Consider the following 20,637-nt stretch of genomic DNA (forward strand, 5'->3'; position numbering starts at 1 on the left):
AAAAAAAAAAAAAAAGAGAGAAAAAGGAAGCAACATAAAAGGATTAGCTGTTCAAGGATTCGGGGTTGGAGGAAGGAGGGGGATGGATCCAGGCTGACAATTTCATAAAGTAGCCATCAATTATTTAAATCACTGTGACTTTTCAGACAGCATTCTGGACAGCAAGGGGAAAAAAACAGTCTAAAATTTTGAAAACCACAAATTAGGAGAGAGATGCTTGTTATTTGGTTTTGGAGTGAAATGTGCTCTGCCTTTAGAGAAAGGAGCAAAAAGAAAAGCAAAGTCACCCTACACAGGAGGTGGTGCGAGATGTTCTTTTTCTGAAAGTGCCAAAGAACGGAATAGTTCCCTTATAGTTACAAGCGTTGGTGCTAAAACCCAATGTAAACAAATTACTCAGAACAGGAAAGGGGGAGAAGGTTTTAAATAATATGGTAGGTAGAAGAGAAAGAGAACTGGGTCAGCAAAAGAGGGGTCTGGATTCTACTCCTGGAGCTGTCACTTATCAGATATATCACCTTAGACCATACACTTAACTAGTTAAGCTTCAAATTCCAGCTCTAGAACTCTTTGGGAGTCCAGACTTTCCGTGGTAGAAAATATCAACACTAACTGGGGAAAATTTATACTACAAGCTAACCACATACAATCAGAGTTAGGGCTTACACAGAACACGTGTCTCACGTGTGGAAGTTTGGTTACAACATTCCTTGTCTGCTAAGTTGTCTTTCTGCTATAGAAGTAAACCAGCATGTACCTACCTGTCCAGAAGTGAGGAAGGAGAATTAACATAAGCCTAAAATTTGTGCCAAGACTGGACGTATTTGCATTTGCTAAGCTAGCTCGACAGCAATTGATTGTTGCTACCCAGGTACAAGACTTCCAGGTGGGTTAGTACTCAGGGGGTCAATCTGATGTAGTTTCAGGAGCCAATTAGCTTGGTTTTTCCTACATATGGTTAGCTGGGAAAAAGTAAAAATAACTTTCGATCCAGTCACTTATGATTATTTCTGTAAAACCACTCCATAAAAAGAGCAGACATTATAAATATATAACTGGTCACATAAATATTTAACTAATGCATTTTAGCCAAATATATGAACTATAGCAAGATTTTTAAAAATATAGTTACCCAGGGATTAATTAAAAACACTCACCAACTAAACTGTAACATTATAAATTACAACTTCTATCTGAATTCTTCTGTTTTTCACTTAAAGAGAAATCTTTAATTTTCTCATATTTATGTTCTGTTCATCAAAAAGTTTCTGATCACTTGCAGCTTACAAATTTCCTGTCATGCTGGGTGTTGCAGAAAGTTCTCTCTGCACTTACCATCTGGCCCCTCTGTCTACACTCCTTCCACTCTATTAATCCCTCTACACACAAAAAGGACCTGCTAACCGAATCGAGCCTCTGAGCTTGTGCTGTATTTTACGAATATGCAGGTGACTGTACATTCAAGAAGGATGTGCATATGCCAACGCATGTCCCCACTGCCCAGGCTATAAACACACACATTTTTTCTTCTCTCTCTATTCCATCTTCTTCACTGCTGGCTGGTATACAAATCAGGCTCCAATGGGCCCAGCTGACCCCGTCACCTAATATTCAAAGGTGTGCAAACAGAAAGCAAGAAGCCCCTTAACAGACCCCTGGCCTCTCTTCCTGGAAATTTAACACAAAAGCTCTTCTTGAAAGACACAAGCTTAGCTCTTGACAAAGCAAGGATTCATTCCCATGTGGCTGGTTCCACTGGGTTTAGCTCCTTCTATAAGCAATCCCTGGGGGCACCTGGGTGGCTTAGTCAGTTAAGCATCTGACTTTAGCTCAGGTCATGATCTCATGGTCCATGAGTTTGAGCCCCGCGTCAGGCTCTGTGCTGACAGCTCGGAGCCTGGAGGCTCCTTTGGATTCTGTGTCTCCCTCCTTCTCTACCCCTCCCCACTCATGCTCTGTCTCTGTCTCAAAAATAAACATTAAAAAAAATCCCTGGAGGAGGAACCCCAAATCCCAGAATAAATTTACTTACTGTCAGCACTGAATGAGTTGGTAAAATTATTTTATTTGCTCTTTTGGCCTATTAATTCCATGTTTCCAGATAGCGGAAAGTCCCTATGCCTTTTTTTCCCCTTCTAATGGGCAAGAGCGTTTTTTTTTTTTTTTTTTAACCCTTACATGGATGTTCTCTCCTACTATTTCAGTTGGAAGAAGAAAAATCATTAAATTCTGAAGGTGTCTGTCACCAGTGAATTCCCAGGACTATCTTTGCAGACAGAAAATGTTGGTGCTATCTGACTCACGGCCACCTGACTCACGGCCACCTGACTCATGGACACCTGACTCACCGTCTTCTACTGTGGTTGTAGCTGCAAGTCTCCAGCAGGGTGGTCTTGTGGGGGGAGGGGCCTAGGAGGAAAGGGGGAATTGGACAAAGAGTGTTTTTCCTGGAAAGGAATGCTAAGTATTTTTAAAAAAATAGAACCTAAGAGTAAGTTTTAAAATAGCACCTAAGAGTAAATGTGGGTATTTTTACTTTTGCCTTTTTCTTATGTACAAGTTTACTCATCATATTCATGGTTTCATTAAAGCACTTACCACCGGGGCAACTTTGTTTATTTGTAAGTCTGTCCTCACCACGGTCGCAACCCCATTCGTCCTCACAATTTCTATAAACAGTTAAAAACAACACCCAACTGATTTGAAAACTTAACGATCATAAATCTACAGGGTGGACGTCTGCGGCAGCTTTGCTCATAATCCCCCTGAACGGAAGCGACCAAGATGCCCTTTAATAGGTAAACGGATAACCAAACTGGTGTATCTGTATCACATACTACATCCATAATCCATACCATGGACTGTTATTCAGTGATGAAAAGAAATGAGCTGCGAAGCCATGAAAAGCTATGAATGAACCTTATGCATATTGCTAACTAAAAGAAGCCAGTCTGAAAACAGCTAAATACTGTATGATTCCAATTACATGAATTCTGGAAAAGGCAAAACTGTAGTGACAGTAAAAAGATTAGTGATGGCCAGAGATGTGGGGAAAGGGGAGGTGGGTTGAAAAGATGAAGTATAGGGATATTTGGGGGGAAGAGGGGTGGTAAAAACCGTTTTGTATTATGCTATAATGGCAGATATAGGACATTAATGCATTTGTCGAAACCCACAGAACTCGAGAGCACAAAGAATGAACCTTAATGTATACAAATTAAAGAATCATTTAGAAGGCTAAGGGATCCCGGGGTGAAGTGCAGAATGTGACAAAACCATCCAGTTGTATTACAAATATATAAAACGACCTTCTTGAAAGGAGTAGGAGAAAAAGGTACCGACCCAAGCAATTTCAGAAACTGGTAGGGTATGTAAAACTAAAGGCCAAAGAAACTGTACATTAAGAACTAGGCCCTAGCTGATCAAGCTGTTTGTCACAGGGCATACTGCTGGACGTATTTGCTGGGCTTCAATAGTTGAGCAAATGGATGGTGGATGGTGGGAGCCAGATTTTTTTTTTACTACTGGAGAAGGAGGTTTCAGATAAGTAAGGTGAGAGAAGGAGGCTAGAATGATCCACACAGTAATGCGCTTGAGTTGGAAACATCAGTATGAATTCATTTTTAGTTAATATATACACATAAGTAGCTATGTGCAGAAATAGGTATGGATAAGAATATACACACAATATATAATATAAACCATAGATTTATTTTCTCTACCAGCAGAGAGGACCTAGAAGTAATCATGTTCAAGTAGCAATAATCCAAGTCCCCAGATACTGATTGCCAATGCTATTCTCTAATAACAGAAGCTGGGACTCCTTGGGAAAATGGTTGATTCTAGGACTGGGGCAGAAAATATACAGATGGAGCGTGGAGCATGTTGTTGTGCCAGAAAACAAGAAATGTTAAAAAAAAAAAATCACAAAGATAGGGACACAGGAGGTACAGGTGCTAACAGAAAGAGCTCCCAGTGGCCAAAGCTGGAGCAACGTGAGCAATAAAAATACTGTGTTATAACCTGCTGTACACAGCAAAAATCCACAAGTCCGTACAACATAAAGTAGTATTGTGTCATAACCTGCTGTATACTGTAAAAATCCATGAGTCCATACAACATAAATAAGCAGCTAAATACATACAAAAATAGAAGAGAAGAGACAAATCTCTCATGCGGAAGCTCTCCAAATAATTGATGCAAATACTCTACCCTCAAGGAAGTGGACCACAACTCCCTACTCCCCCCCGCCGTGTGGGGCTGCAGGCAGACTTCCTTCCAGAGAGTAGACTATGCAGAGGAGGGGAAAGAGCAACTTTCTAGTGGAGAAACCTGACAAACGCTGCCTCAGCCAGATGCTCAAGGTTGACAGTGATAAGTCTAGTTGATAGCATCATGTCTATCTGATATGATGTGATCAGAGTGGCACCTTACCTCTGTGGTCTTCCTTCCCAAAACACATACTCTCTTGTCGAGTCATGAGAAAAACATCACACAAACCCATATGGCAGGCCTTTTTACAAATATCTAACCCACTGTCAAGGCCATTCAAAAAAGGGAAAGTCTCAGAAACTGCTACATCCAAGAGGAACCTAAGAAGTCAAGCCCAGTGACTGTCATGTGGTGTCCTGGACGGGATACTGGAGCAGAAGAAAGACACCAGGTAAAAGCCAAGGCAACCTGAATAACGTAAGGGCGTTAACAAGAATGTATTAACACTGACTGGTTAAATGCAACAAATGCACCATAGTAATAGAAGATGCTAATAACAGGGAAAACGAGGTGTGGAGTGTATGAGACCTCTCTGTACTGTCTTTGCAACTGTAAACCTCAGACTTGTTGAAATAAAAAGCTTATTTAAAAAAACAAATATTTAATGCTACTTTCCTTGGCAAACAACACAGGCTGGCTTTTACACACCATATCTCTAACTGTGTAAGCCACAGGCTTACTGTTGGCAATTTCTAGTGTATTCATTCACCAAAGGAGCATCTACTATGTGTCAAGAGATTTCTTTTGGCTCTAAAGTAAAACCCTGAAAGGACGGAAGAAAAGGAGATACTTCTTGTTTGAGGCGCAAGAAATTAACTGACAGGTGAGCCCTCTCTACATAGGCAGGCTGTTCATTTTGGTAAAGCCTGGGAAGCCATGGGCAAACGCAGCACGCAAGGTCACCAGAACACTTTTGCAAGCACCTGATTAGGCAGCTTTGACCTTGGAAGGACCAAGGGGAGAGCAAATGAAAACACGCTTTGTGGAATAAAAAGGAAGAAGCAATTAAGCTCCTGTGGTTGAAACAGGGCAAGGAGGAGTCGTATGTGTCCGATGAAGAGAGGTACAGAAAGCCTTTCATTTAAGTGCAGCTATCTGAATTTGACTTTGTAGCTATTTGCAAGTGAATATATTCAGGGTATTCTGGACTCCAAAGATATGACCATCCATCATGGGAATAGCTGTAACCATGGAGGGAAAAGAAGCAGATAAAAATGAGGAGAAAAAGAAAGGGAAACTGAAAGCCTAGAAGGATTTTTTTTTTGCCTTCCAGAAGACTCTATTTCCAATATGCACAATCCAAAAAGGACATCATGACACAGATAGCCTGTTAATGAGCTAGCTGCGTGTTGCCTTTTCCCCAAAGCAGGGCTTTAACTGACAGAGCTCCTGTGTGTCTAAAAAGGTAATCGGTGGGAAATATACGGTTTAATTTTTAAATACATGAACACGCTACAACCAATGGCTGCTCACGTGGACAGAGGTGATGAAGAGCCCCACCCAGGCACTGCCTGGGAGGGCTCACAATCCCTGTCCCACAAAGTCAGCCTGTTTGGCCGATTATGACGATCAAAAGAACGACTTCAAATGCCAGGCTGAGCAAAATGTGGGGGCTCGCCAAACCTCAGGCAGCCAGGAAGGTCATTACCTGAAGCTTCAGTCTGAAGAGAACACTCACAGGAAACTTTTTTGCCTTCACTTCTAAGCTGGGACACTGGATCCCTGCCGTGGATGGCCTCCCTGACCCTAGGCTCGCTCCCTACCCTCTAATCCTGTCTGTGAACTGCCAAAGCCCACTCTCCCTCAAAAGCTCATTCTGCCGTTAGGCAAGGTCAAATCAGACAAGAGCCAAAGAGCTCCTTTCACTAGAACTTTTCATGACTGTGCCTCTTCCTGCTTCATTAATTTTTTAATGTTTGCTTATTTTTGAGAGATAGTGAGTAGGGAGGGGCAGAGAGAGCAGGAGACAGAGAATCCCAGCTGAGCGGGGCTTGAACTCACGAACCTTGAGATCATGACCTGAGCCGAAATCAAGACTCAGACGCTTAACTAACCACACTTGACCGACTGAGCTACCCAGGGGCCCCCCTTCCCTCTTTGAAAGTAAACTGTTCTGCTTGAAGTTTAAGACCTGCATAACAAGTTTTGTGCCCCTTGTTATTCTTATTTCCCACTCCCCATTCATCCTTCACTCAGGTAGTCTAACCTCAACTGTCTCATGAACACACCTTTTGTGTCTCTACTTATGTTATGCCCCTTGTTTGGGTTACCTTCTCCTCTGTTGTCTCCATTTCTACACGCCCTGCGATGCCCTGTTCAGGACCCACAGCTTGCCTGACATCTCTCGAATCCTCTAGTCCTCAGGGCCCTCAACTCTCAAACGGCAAATCTTCAGTGCTAGTTACAAACTCTCCCCCAAGGTGGTTTGCAGGCACGAGGAACTCCTATTCCCCAACTGGAAGCCCCTCTGAAATGGGCGCCATCCTTTATGGAGCCCCACATTCCCTTTCTAGTGACAGCATCGAGCAGGTGTTTAACCAAGATTTATCATTTAGTTTTATCTAGAATTTCAACATAGAAATTACCCCACTACACCGTGTTGTCTATCACTCGTTCTACTAGACGTATCCGATTTTCACCAGCCCATCTTACAGTATCTAAACTAACAGAAATGCATGCAAGTTGATGAATAGGGCAGGATCCTTGCAAAGCCAGAGCAAGAACAGCTGCTTTATTTGAACAGTTACTCTTGAAGGGCCAATTAACTTTTAAGCTGAGATGCTCTGGTTTCTGCCTTTTCATTTTCTCACTAGAACATCTCCAAGCCAGAGCTGTGACACTCAGAGCAAAATTACTTAGGATAAGAACCTTAAAAATTGCCCAAGAACAGCAGTTCTCTGTCTCCACTCATCTGGCTCCTACTGGTAATCTCGCCAGATCAGCAATTCTGCTGCTCCCAAGAACGATAGCTATCATTAGGCTTAGGCTGTCGAGCCAGACTTTCCTTTCTTGGTACCTTTTGATAGGATGTTCTTCCTCTTCTATAGCATTTACGGAAAAGAAATAAATCTGAAGACGCCTTTGTTAGCAAGTAAAGTCAAATACACTTCGGGCAAAGGCAGCTCTCTATGGATCTGAGCGACAGAGTGTTAATGTAGCTCGGTCCCTGTCAGCAGACCTGTCATAAGTCATTACCTTCTCTCCTGCTTATCCACCAGGAGTGGGCCAAGGCAAGATCAAAGCAGACAGCAGCCAATCCACGTCCCAAACACCCCAAACGAGCCCTGTTTCATAGAACAGTCCAAGTGACAACTGAGATGGCCATCAGTGGGCCTACCTTGACTTAGAAAATAAGTTCAGAATCATCGTTTAAAATCCAGGGCTTATCCCTATATTGACGTCACTCTGAAGCAGCCTCGTGCTCTGACAAGTTTCTTAGTACCAAGCTAAGCTGGTAAACACGTGTCACTAACTGTAATTACTTTCTCATGCAACAGTCCCTCAGAACTCCTCTATCCACGTGGATAAAGCCATCCAGCTTGCTCTTTTTAAACTGACCTCATAACCCAGATATAATAAATTCTTGAAAAGTTGCATCTAAACTAAAATGTGTTCCCAACACATTATGAGGGATGATGCATTGTTGAAGAAAACATTTGTAATTACAACTGCCTTGAAAAAACACACTTTGAAATCGTTAATAATTCTCACAGGGCTGGTTGTAAAGATCTTCTACACACACACACACACACGCACACACGCACACACACAATCATCATTTTTGATCTCTCTGGGCACATGTGTATACTTGCTCACTCCCCCTCATTTCCCTCGCTCCTTGCTTTGCACAAAGCTACTTACAGAAGTCTAGTTAAGAAGGAACTTTCTAAGAAAACCATCTCGTGCAGAGATAAGACGATAAAGATATCTGTAAAAATTCAAGTTGACCATATGATGTGCCTACTGTCTGCATATAAAATCACCTCTCATTTGCTCACTTCACAGTCTTTTTCATCAATAGTTATAAGGACAAGTTCCTATCAATAAAGGCAGTACTTACAGATTAATCACAAGCATAAGCCGGTCAATTTACTGTTCCGTGACACTACTTAAAGGAAACCGTTGGGTGAGTACTTTCAGAAATTGAACAAAGCAGTTACTTTCCCACTTAATTTATTTCTCTTTATGTTCCGACCTTATAAGATATTAAAAACCTGTGAACAACATCATGGTAAAGTCCTTAGGGAACAACTGGGAATTCACTTCTGGGGAGGCTGACGAATTAAAACGACCAGGTTTGGTCATGCTGTGAAACAAATACAGCATAAAGTGTTAACAGTAGAATCTGGATGGTGAGTGTGTGGGTGTTTTCTGAATAGTTTTTTTCAGCCTTTTTAGGATTTTAAAATATTCATGATAAACCGTGGAAAAAATATTGTCAGGTTCTTATGCTGGTTGTCTAATCATGTATACCACACTGTCGGTAAAAACAAGTAAAGCTTTTCATTTCCCAGGAAACAGTTTTCATGCCTGTAGGTGTCTTTTTAGCACCATTCCCTTTAATGTTAACGGGTTTCTCTGAATGGAGGATCAGGTGGGTGTGTGGACCAATAATATTAAGACCCAACAATCCAGTATGTAGAGCAGTTCACAGAGCCCTGTTGAATACATGAGCCCATAAGGACTTCTCACCGTAGTCTTAGGAGGTAGCTTGAGTATCAGTCCCCTTTGACAGATGAGGGAAGGGATGGGTGTCAGGGGAGACAAGTGGCTTGGGCTTGTCTAACGTCACTGAGCTGACAAGACTAGATCCACATTTCAGGTGTTTTTCCCACAAGCCATAACATTTACATGAGTTATTTTCCCAAAAGGCTAAGAAGCATCGCAACAAAATTTCACAAAAATAAAGTGTATTAAATCAGTAAACAGAATACTACAAAAAAAAAAAAACCACAGGAAGACAATTTGAAGACACAAATGAACGTTATAAGATCCCTTAAGTCCCCATTGGTAACGAAAGATTTAATTTGCTCAGCTGTCTCAGAAGTGAACAGGTTGAGTGCTGAAAGCCCCAGTGACGACATAAACAACCAAAGACAAGAATAAAGGCATCTTCTACTCCATCGTCCTGGATAAAGCCTGATGCAACCACTAGTGGGTGATTTATCTGAGGCCCCCACTTGTCATAAAGAGACCAAACAATATTGCTAGTGAATAAAATAATAAGAGTAAAACTCAAGGAAAATCCCAACTTCAAACCGCGGTAAATTCGTATTTCTTTTGGTAAAGTGGGGCCATGAGCACCATCTCTCAGGACGTACAGGGGTGAAAATCAACTGATCGGCTCTCTTTTCAACTTTACGATTTTCATGATGACTTCCAACAGACCTTAAATGGGACTAATCTATTTACGCTGATAAAAGCTGAATGTATTGTGGACCACAGAGTCGAACGGCAACAATTGCCAGCGATGCAAATACCACTCAAAAGCAACATCGCTCGTATTCACACAGTGTGATATGATGAAGATATTGCTTCTGGCTACACTTCGTTGGGAAACCAGCAAGAGGTTACCGGCAGCACCTTGGCTTTGGGCGTCAGTGTAATTATCTCTAGCAAATCATTATACACAGTAAGGCAGCAAACTGTGTCTATCAACCTTCGACGAAACCTACTGAGAGTTCCGGCAATCACTCAGCCGACCACAAACTTTCATTTGGAACCCTGTTGACACCAGAATCGAGATGGTCCTGACCCTAGTGCCTGAATGGCAACGCTTCTACACTGCTTCCTGTCAGAAGGTTTTCAAGGAAAATAGAGCAAATTAAATATACTGAGTTCGCTATGACTTTCTTCCAATTATCAGCGATAGTAGGGGAACGCTGTTCAACCCCACACACAACCTCAGAATGTGATCTTACTTGAAAATAGGGTCTTTGCAGATATAATTATGGTAAGGACTGAGATGAGATCAGGTTGGCTTAGGGTAGGCCCTAAATCGTTTTTTTTTTTTTTAATTTTTTTTTTTAACTTTTTTTTTTTAAATTTATTTTTGAGACAGAGAGAGACAGAGCATGAACGGGGGAAGCGCAGAGAGAGAGGGAGACACAGAATCGGAAACAGACTCCAGGCTCTGAGCCATCAGCCCAGAGCCCGACGCGGGGCTCGAACTCACGGACCGCGAGATCGTGACCTGAAGTCGGCCGCTTAACCGACTGAGCCACCCAGGCGAACGGGTAGGCCCTAATCTAATGAGACTGTCCTTCTAAGAGCCACAAAAGGACACACGGAGGAGACACAGGGAAGAAGTCCATGTCAAGATGGAGGCAGAGATCGCAATTATGTTGCCTGAAGCCAAGAAACCCTAGGACCACCAGACGCAAGGGCCGGGGGAGTCCTCCTCTAGAACCTTTGGAGGGAATACGGTCCCTGGCCCCCAGAAGTGTGACTAAATACGTTTCTGTTGTTTTAAGCCACTCAGGTTTGTGGTAATTTGTTATGGTAGCCCTAGGAAACAGATGCACTAATTTGATGGTCATCAACACCGCGTGTTGCTTCTGCTCCTGATAAACAATCAGCGGAGAAACTCCAGGAATAAAGAGAAAGGGGTCAAATAGTATTATCTCGTGCTGTCACACTAGGGTAGGGGGAGGCAGGAAACAGAGATTACTAGGTGGATGCTGGAGTCCAAAGGACGGTTGCAGGTAAATACAACTTAGTGAGGAGAAGAGATGTGGAGTGAAATCTAGACAGGAGTCAGCAGAAGTCTCGCCTATAGAGGCAAGAGTGAGGGAGCAGGCAGGTGACACATGTCAGGGCAGTCAACGCTGAAACTCACACCTATGTGACACGGGGACAGAAGGAGATGTGTTTTACAACCATTACTCCACCTAATCATTAGAAATAATTCCTGTGTTCCTATGAGGCCTATCTCACTATTCTGGCTTTCTGCAGAAGGAAAGATACGTACAGAGAAGTTACTAATTTGGTCCCAGCCACAAAGTTATCAGCTGAAATGGCTGGGCTGTAAATCCGTTTGTATCTGATTCCAAGGCTTATGTACCAAGCTTGGTTCAAAGTAGCAAAGAGTGCCTTCCCTCATAAGCCTGACTGAATTGAGGAACGTCTCAACTATAATTTTTAATATACTCCTTCTCAGGGCAATAACTGAGTCTATGGAAGATCCAGACAAGTGGCCCTAATTCTGGCTGCATGCCGGGATCATCTGAGCATCTTACAAAACACTGGCCCCACTCCTGATCAACTGAATTGAATCTCGGGGATGGGATCTGGGCAGTGATGTTTGCAGAAAGCTCCAGGGTGATTCTTTTTTTTTTTTTTTTTTTAATGTTTATTTTTTGAGACAGACACAGAGAGGGGGAAGGGGCAGAGAGAGAGGGGGACAGAGGATCTGAACTGCACTCTTAAGTGCTGACAGCAGAGAACCCGATGCAGGGCTCGAACTCATAAACCGTGAGATTGACAACCTAACCCAAAGTCCATTGCTCAACTGACTGAGCCCCCAGGCTCCCCTCCTGGGTGACTCTAATGGGTACTGCTGCTGAGAACTGCTGTTCTACACCCCACAGGTAAGGGTGGGAGGTGCAGCCGGCCAAGGAAGAGAAGGGTGTGGTGTTAGCAGGCAATCTAGCCACGTCACGTCTCAGAACAACTCTGACAAATACCGGGGCGGTGAGGAGCATGCAAATACGCTCTAAATGTTTCTTTTTTTTTTTTTTTTTTTAATTTTTTTTTTTCAACGTTTATTTCTTTTTGGGACAGAGAGAGACAGAGCATGAACGGGGGAGGGGCAGAGAGAGAGGGAGACACAGAATCGGAAACAGGCTCCAGGCTCCGAGCCATCAGCCCAGAGCCTGACGCGGGGCTCGAACTCACGGACCGCGAGATCGTGACCTGGCTGAAGTCGGACGCTTAACCGACTGCGCCACCCAGGCGCCCCGCTCTAAATGTTTCAAGAACGCCTCCATTCTTTCTTGCACAGCTTCTGCTCTTTTCCTCCAGTGATGTGGGAATCAGAGCCTAAGCATTAGGAAAGCTGCTTCTTACTCTCATTCCCCGACATGAGCCAGAAAACGGAGGCTCATCCTGTGTTTGCAAAGTACTTTGCAAAATTCAGCAATGTGCTAGACTAGGAAGCAGCTTCTGCTGCCACTGCAAATATTGTTTTTACAATTTCTGGGCCTGTATGAAACGAAGCCGGATAGTTGTGTTTTTTTGTTTTTAAAGTGATGACTGCTGTTCGCTGCAGTGCTGAGAGCCCGAAGCGTTAGATCCCATTTCCTGACCTCCAGCTGGGCGTGGTGGTGTGATATATGGCAATACTTCTAAAACTTCAGGCTCTGTCAACATTACCAGGGGGGCTGGTGAGAACAAGATTCCTGTAGGAACTTGGCATTTCTTTCTTTTCTTTTTTTTTTTTTTTTAACGTTTATTTATTATTGAGAGACAGAGAGACTCAGAGAATGAGCGGGGGGGGGGGGGGGGGGGTGGTAGAGAGAGGGAGAGACATAGAATCTGAAGTAGGCTCCAGGCTCTGAGCGGTCAGCCCAGAGCCCGACGCGGGGCTCGAACTCACGGACCGCGAGATCATGACCTGAGCCGAAGTCGGTCGCTTAACCGACTGAGCTGCCCAGGCGCCCCGGAACTTGGCATTTCTTACCAGCTCACGTGATGCCGACGCTGATGGTCCAGGGACCACACTTTGTGTTGCCCTGGTACAAAGCGGTGCTTTCCAAACTCTAAACGTGCATGCAGATCACATCTAATACTGTATAAACGCATATCAGACTCAGAGGGCTGATGTTCTTTTCCACAGATCACTCTCTAAGTAGCAAGGGTTTATAGCATATTCCAGGGGGGGTGGGGGAGAATGTTTACTTGTACCTGTGTTCACAGGCTTAGATGCCCATTCATCAGTTTACCGGGTAAAAAGATAAAAACCCTGAGCATTAGCCTCCTAACTCCACCCCCCCTGTTTTTTGTTTTTTGGGTTTTTTTGATGGAGACAGTAAAGAAGAAAGAAATTTAAAAACATCCCCAAATCAATGATAAAGGTGGAAGCGGAGTGGGTATTTCTTCGTGTCTAAGGAAGGAAAACTTTGTAGACGCCTATAGATGTATAAGGTAATGAAAGAATATCCACTTCAATGGACTGTTTCCATTAGCTCCATGCCCAGAATGCCAGAATGCTCATTTCTCTGGCTTAGGAGAAACGAGGAATTGCTCCTAAGAGATTTCCTTCATTCGAATCAGCATGCTTTGCCTTGCAACAAGTGGAAGCCATTTTGAAAAAACAAACAAACAAACGAACAAACAAACAAACAAAAAAGGATGGCAAGAGAGGAAGCAGACAATCAGACCACGAGGTATATTCAAATCCTGCGTTCATGTGGATAGCATCAGAGGAATAAGAATTGCAACATTTTAATTTAAGCATTGTCAACAATCTTAAACCCATGACCACGAATCTTGGGGAGAAAACATGCACACATCTGCCTTCGTCCAGAGAAAGGCATCATTAATTCATTCACTTGCAATCACGCAACCACTCATCCATTTATTAAATATGGAGTACCTCCTCTAGAGTAGACACCGTTCTAGGAGCTGAGGATGTAGGAGAGAACCCCCTGTGAGAAATACTTAAGTTACTCCATCTATTGGAAAGCGCCTTGGGCACCAAGGTGAGAGACGATTGGTTCCGTGCTTTTACTTCTTACTCTCTTAAAGGAGTAAGAAATTTAGGGCAGTGGGTCCCTAACTATGGTGAGAGCACAGCCTGGTCCCCACAATCTGTTGCAGATTGATACTTTTATAAAATACAACAGATATCGATTAATAATTTTTTTTTAACCACAAAGATATACAAAACACAAATCCCAATCGTTTTTGTTATTAGTTTCGACAGGCAATGGCAAATTCCTTTAAAAGGAGTGGGCGGGGGGTGTCTAAATGCTTCCTCTCCAATTCTGTACGTCTCACTGCAGACTGGTAACGAATAGCTTGCAGACAAGCATACTCCTCAGGCTACGTTCTGAGTAGAACTCATTTGGACACCGGACTCCAGGGTCAGTTGCCTGAGTTTGAATTATAGTTCTAGTACTTGCTAGCTATGTGACCGTGGGCAAGTTATTTAATTTCACCATGTCTGTTTCCTCCCCATAATAAAAGCACCACCCTCGCAAAGCTGTTGCCAATTCATGTAAGACACAAGCCAATACATACAAACCATCGGAATAGTGTCTGGCTCGTGGTTAATGCTATTGAAAGTGTCAGCTGCTCTCATTACTACTATCTACTATTATGAATGCAACTGTTACTGTTATTACTACCAGTACTTTGCTGCTGTATAATTTGGGCCAATACTTGTACAGCTGTGTGTTTACTTGCACACCTAGAAGATGGTGTCTGTCAACTCCTCCTTCCTATTTCCTTCCCTTCTGCGAATTCTGTGACAGTGAAAGTATGGATTCAAAAAGCACGTCATCACCCATGGAAATGCCCCCTCGTAACAGACTGGCTACACTGCCCAGATGCCATTTCAGAGCAGTAGGGACACAGGTCCTGGGGTTGTGGGCATGTTTGTTCATCAAACAAATGAAATCAGTCCTGACACAGCTGTCCTTCCACACCGCCCCTGGGGAATTGGGCTGGGCCACTGCTGTGGAACACTGGGAGCGGCCTCAGGGCACAGGTGCAGTCCTTTTCTTGTGGGAAACCAAAGGACAGTCAAGCAGAGGGAGTGACTATAAAAGACATTTTTAAACTGCGAGTAATTGACTACTTAACCCACCCGCATCTTGTACGCCTATGTGTATTTCTCCAAGCTCCCTTCTTAACGGTTGTTTTGGATTCTCAGCAAAAATGTTTGAGAATTATTTATTTTGCTTCAGATTAGTCACTTACAATTAGCTGGGAATGAAAATGTCAAGGTGACACAGAAACACATTTAAGGAACACTGAAACTTGACCATGGAAACTTATGTCCGAAAGCAATTTACAATGATTATAAAAGCGAGAGGATGTCTCAAGATGGGAAAGGAAAATAACCATCTCATTTACTTTTTAAATCTCATTACTCTGAGAATATTAAACAAATTTATTGATATGGCCTAACTAATTTGGATTCTTAGAAAATAAAATTTTTATGAAGAAAAGAAAGGGCAACAAGATAACTAAATAAGAGAGCAGGTGTTTGGGGCTCTGACAACAAATTTGGAGATTAGTTAGTTGAATGATCTTAGTTTAAAGATTTACTCACATAAATAGAATTCTATCTGGACTCGGGTGAAGGCGGAGTTCTCATCTTGCCTCAGAATGGAGTAATTGATTTAAAAAACAAGAGCCACACTAACACTATGGCTGGTGACAGGGTTGGGCGTGATTTAATAAGACAGCGGTAGACTCCCCGAGATGTCATTGAGCCGCAAAGTGAGGCCCTGACATGGCCCAGCCTGTAGTCAACCAGTTACGAGTTTTAATGTGTTTCTGCTACTCAAGCTGAAAATTATTATGTACAATAAGCCAGCCTCTTTAGTACACAGATCCTCTCTGTAGTACGTTGTTGCCTTTGTGTTCTTTTAAATTCAGTACACCAAAGCATATTAAAATTGCTCTGTGCTGTACAGACTGACGCTGCAGGGACATAAATACTGGATGCTTTTCTGAAGGAGAGGAAGCTCATGATATGGTCAGCCAGAAGCTAGAGAAAGACAGGGTTTTGTCACTCTCTGTCTCTCGTCTTCCCACTGTGACTCTGCAATTATTTCTGACTCTCCAAACTTATCCAACTGTGTCTATCCATCCATCCATCTATCCGTGCATGTATGCACTTGTTCCATAAATTATGTATCGAGCCCCTTCGGCTGCCTGGTCCCGTACTATGCTTTTGGAACTTACGTTCTATTAGGAAAAGACAAAATAAACAAGTTGGAAAATCAATGAACTAATAATTATGGTAGTTGTGTGAAGATGAAAAAAAAATCAAAGTGTTAAAACAGCGACTAACTGAGGAGATCTATTCAGGATCTTGAGACAAAAAGAGAACTCCAGGCAGATGGTCGAAGGAAGAAACATTGATGAAGAGATGAATTACCGAGGTATGGGCAGTGCTGAAAGAAGAAAGGAGGGCTGGTGGGGCACCCAGAGTCTAATAGCAGAAAGTTTGTCATTAAGGGACAAAGAGAAGAAATGGTGTTACCAGAGCCCAGTGAGAGCTGCAGCTACGGAATGGGTGTCACCTGACAGGACCCCTGGATATGAGGGATGCACCCGTGGCCGGAACAATGATCCAAAGTGGAGAGGAAGGAGATAAGAAACAACCTTAATCTCTCTCTTCTCTTTCTTCTTCCAATCTGCTGCTAGTGCTTCCTATTGGCCAAACCAGATCTTAAGTCACCTGGGAAGGGAGCTTTGGTGATAAGAGTCCATGGAGTTCAGTTTCAGTGTTGGCATGGATTGGGGTGTCAGAGGGAGGGAAGAATGTAAAATAACCAGGGAAGGGGACCTACTCGGGTAGGACAGTCAGGAAAAGCTGCCCTGCGGAGGTAACATCTGAACTGAGACTCTGAGAGAACAAGGTCCCAGCCATGCAAAGAGCCAGTGGAAGAGTAATCCAGTAGGGGCAGAAGTGAGCACATGCCTTTGCCGTTGTCCCTTCTCTGCTTCCACACTTAGTAGAGATCCCTCACAAGGAATGTATCTGACACAGACCCAGATGATCTGAATGTACCCTTTCGTAGGTGTGATGCTATTACTCAAGTTCTGGGAGAAGCAAATGCCTCTATTCTATTTTCTCAATACCACCAACGAGTTTTCTCATGGAAAAGAATGCTCATGGTGGCGCCTGGGTGGCTTAGTTAGCTAAGCGCCTGACTCCTGATTTCGGCTCAGGTCAAGATCTCATGGTTTGGGAGTCCAAGCCCTGCACTGGGCTCTGCGCTGACAACATGGAGTCTGCTTGGGATTCTCTGTCTCCTGTCTCTCTCTCTTTCTCTCTGACCCTACCCTGCGCTCTCTCTCTCTCTCTCTCTCTCTCTCTCTCTCTCAAAAATAAATAAATAAACATTAAAAAAAGAATACTCATAACTCGAACATTTGCCTACGAAAAGTCCAGGATTTCTATTAATTCTGATGTGCAAAGAAGGAAAAACCAAGGAACACATATATAAAGGCAGGTAAGGGCGAGCCACTGTAGCAGCTGTAACTCCTTTCCATTTATACACCTTTTCTTTGAAAGAACTCAAGCCTTCCACACTCTGAGATATCCTTGTTTTGTGCAACTTATTAAAAAATATGCCATCGTGCCCATCATTCTCTCAAATAAACACTATAAAAATACAATAACCATGTAATAATAGTTAATGTACATATATGAGTTAAACTCATACTAATACTCTTTTGGTTTTACATTTACCTTCAAGTCACTGGCTACAATGGATATACGCCGGAAGCCTATAAATCCAAATACTGGCAAATTATTTTCTGTTGCCTAGAAACCATTTCTTTTTATAGTCTATGTAAAATTTCCGGTATTAACAGGATCATGTGAATTAAATGATCTGCCTTTTAAAAGTCAGTTTGCTGGTGGGTTCAAATTCACTGTGAGCTAGCCAAGCTCACAGTAGGTCTGCCCTGAAATGGCACACAGGGTTTCCTGTTGGTGGTTGAGGTTAGGCATGGTAATTTCCTCTCCTTAAGTCCTGCATACTCCTGACACATTCACCAGTGGAAAAAGAATTCCTCTCAAGGACAAGTTCCAGGAAAATAATGAGGAACTGCTTGCATATTAATGAGATTCACCACCTTCCATATTCAAAGCCACCCACTTTTTTCTTATATAAGATCTTAAGGAATTTCCATTATCTCCCCATTAGTTTTAAATTCCCCTAGTGCCTGTCTAATTTATTTCCTCTTATTTTGTCTCTGATGAATATGGAAACAGATGGTAATTCTTCTTCTTTTTGTAATTTGTGTCTCCTGCCAATTCCATGAAAACTACTGATGAAAACAGTGAGTATATTATCACCTGTAGGAGAGGCCGTTGTACCCCCATCACCTTCATGGTGTCCGCATTAGCTAGGATCTTCAAGGGGTCAGATGTTTTAGTGACTCCTTCAATCTCCTTGTTGATCTCTGCCAGGACCTGGTTCAGGAAGATGTTTTTGATGTACACAGTGAGAAAGTCTCGAAGAGGACACTGCTTGGCTGGGCCGAGTCCCAGGGCATGCTCGATCTCTTGAATAAATCTGGAAGACAACAGAAGAAAATGGTCGTTAAATATATCAGAAAAATAGTTCTAGAAATATCATAAAACACATATGGGTATTTCTAGGCTTTGGCATGTCTTTCTATGGAGAGATGAGGGGGAATTCCCAGAATTCTTAACAAGAACATGTCATTACTTTGTTGTTTGTCTCTATAAGAGTTCTTTTTATTTTTCTAAGTTATTATTTCACTAATTGAATAGAAATAGGACAAAATAGAACACATGACTGCTAAACTGAAAGGGGAAAAAAGGGGTAACACCAAAACCCATCTGTATTATTTCAAGAAGGAAATAAGAATACAAAAAGCAAAGGCAGGCATGATGAACAGAAAATTACAGTGAAAATTTAAAAGCACACCCCCAAATACTCCATATTTCTCACAGAGATCTTTATATGTGTAGATAGAAATGTGTTTGTTTTTTTTTTTTTTTTTAAGGGAGATTTGCATTTCCCTGATGATTAGTGATGTTGAGCATCTTTTCATGTGTCTGTTGGTTATCTGCATGTGTTCTTTTTTTTTTTTTTTCAACGTTTATTTATTTTTGGGACAGAGAGAGAGACAGAGCATGAACAGGCGAGGGGCAGAGAGAGAGGGAGACACAGAATCGGAAACAGGCTCCAGGCTCTGAGCCATCAGCCCAGAGCCCGACGCGGGGCTCGAACTCACGGACCGCGAGATCGTGACCTGGCTGAAGTCGGACGCTTAACCGACTGTGCCACCCAGGCGCCCCTATCTGCATGTGTTCTTTAGAGACATGTCTATTCAGGTCATCTGCCCATTTAATAGGATTATTTGGTGGTGTTTTTGGTTTTTGGTTTTTTTTTTTTTTGGTGCTGAGTTACATAAGTTCTTAATATATTTTGGATACTAACCCTTTATCAGATATATCATGTGCAAATATCTTCTCCCATTCGGTAGATTGTCTTTTTGTTTTCCTGATGGTTTCCTTTGTTGTGCAAAAGCTTTTTATTTTGATACGATCCCAATAGTCTATTTTTGCTTTTGTTTACCTTGCCTCAGGAGGCATATCTAGAAATTATGGCTATTGCTGATGTCAGAGGAATTACTGTCTGTGTTCTCTTTTAGGGTTTTTATGGTTTCGGGTCTCACATTTAGGTCTTTAATCTATTTTGAATTTATTTTTGTGTATGGTATTAGACAGTAGTCCAATTTCATTCTTTTACATGAAGCCACAATGAGATATCACCTTACACCTGTCAGAATAGCTAAAATCAAGAAGAAAAGAAACAACAAGTATTGGTGAGGATGTGGAGAAAAAGGAACCCTTGTGCAGTGCTGGTGGGAATGTAAATTGTACAGCCACTCTGGAAAACAGTAAGAAATTTCCTCACAAAATTAAAAAAAAAAAACAAACCAACCATATGATGTAATAATCCCCCTACAGGATATTTACCCAGGGAAAACAAAAGCACGAACTCAAAAAGATACATGCACCCCTATGTTTACTGCAGCATTATTTACAATAGTCAAGACATGGAAGCAACCTAAGTGTCCATCAATAGATGAATGGATAAAGAAAATGTGAGATGTATGTGTGTGTATAACATATACATATACAAACATACATATACACATATATATATGACCATATATATACCACACACACACGTGCATGCGCGCGCGCACACACACACACACACACACACACACACACACACACACACACTGGGATATTACACAGCCATTAAAAAAGGATGAGATCGTGCCATTTGAGACAACATGCATGGACCCATTACATTAAGTAAAATAAGTCAGACTGAGAAAGACAAATACCCTATGATCCACTTGTAAATGGAATCTAAAAAGGATGAATAAACAAACAAAAAGCGGAATCCACACTATAAATACAGAGAACAAATTGATGGTTGCTGGGAGTGGGATGGGGGAGACTGGGCAAAATAAGGGAAGGGCAAGGAGATACAGTCCTCTGGGTATGGTATGAGTAAGTCACAGGATTAAAAAGCAGAGCATAAGGAATATAGTCAGTGATATCACCATAGTGATGTAATAGGACAGGTGGAAGCTGTATTCATGGTGAACACCACATAATGTACAAAC

The 20,637-nt window shown here is 42.4% G+C and overlaps 1 protein-coding gene across 1 annotated transcript in view; it reads right to left on the reverse strand.

Annotated features, from left to right (window-relative positions):
• The window catches only part of EXOC4 (exocyst complex component 4), a 765,046-nt gene that overhangs the window by 198,525 nt on the left and 545,884 nt on the right, over positions 1–20,637 (reverse strand). Inside the window, exon 11 of the mRNA XM_025930053.2 lies at positions 18,317–18,536. Coding sequence (XP_025785838.1) covers positions 18,317–18,536 — 220 coding nt within the window. The remainder of the gene's footprint in view (positions 1–18,316; positions 18,537–20,637) is intronic.

Source organism: Puma concolor, chromosome A2 (assembly GCF_028749965.1).
Source record: "Puma concolor isolate L17-30 chromosome A2, mPumCon1.1.hap2, whole genome shotgun sequence".
Classification (NCBI taxonomy): domain Eukaryota; kingdom Metazoa; phylum Chordata; class Mammalia; order Carnivora; family Felidae; genus Puma; species Puma concolor.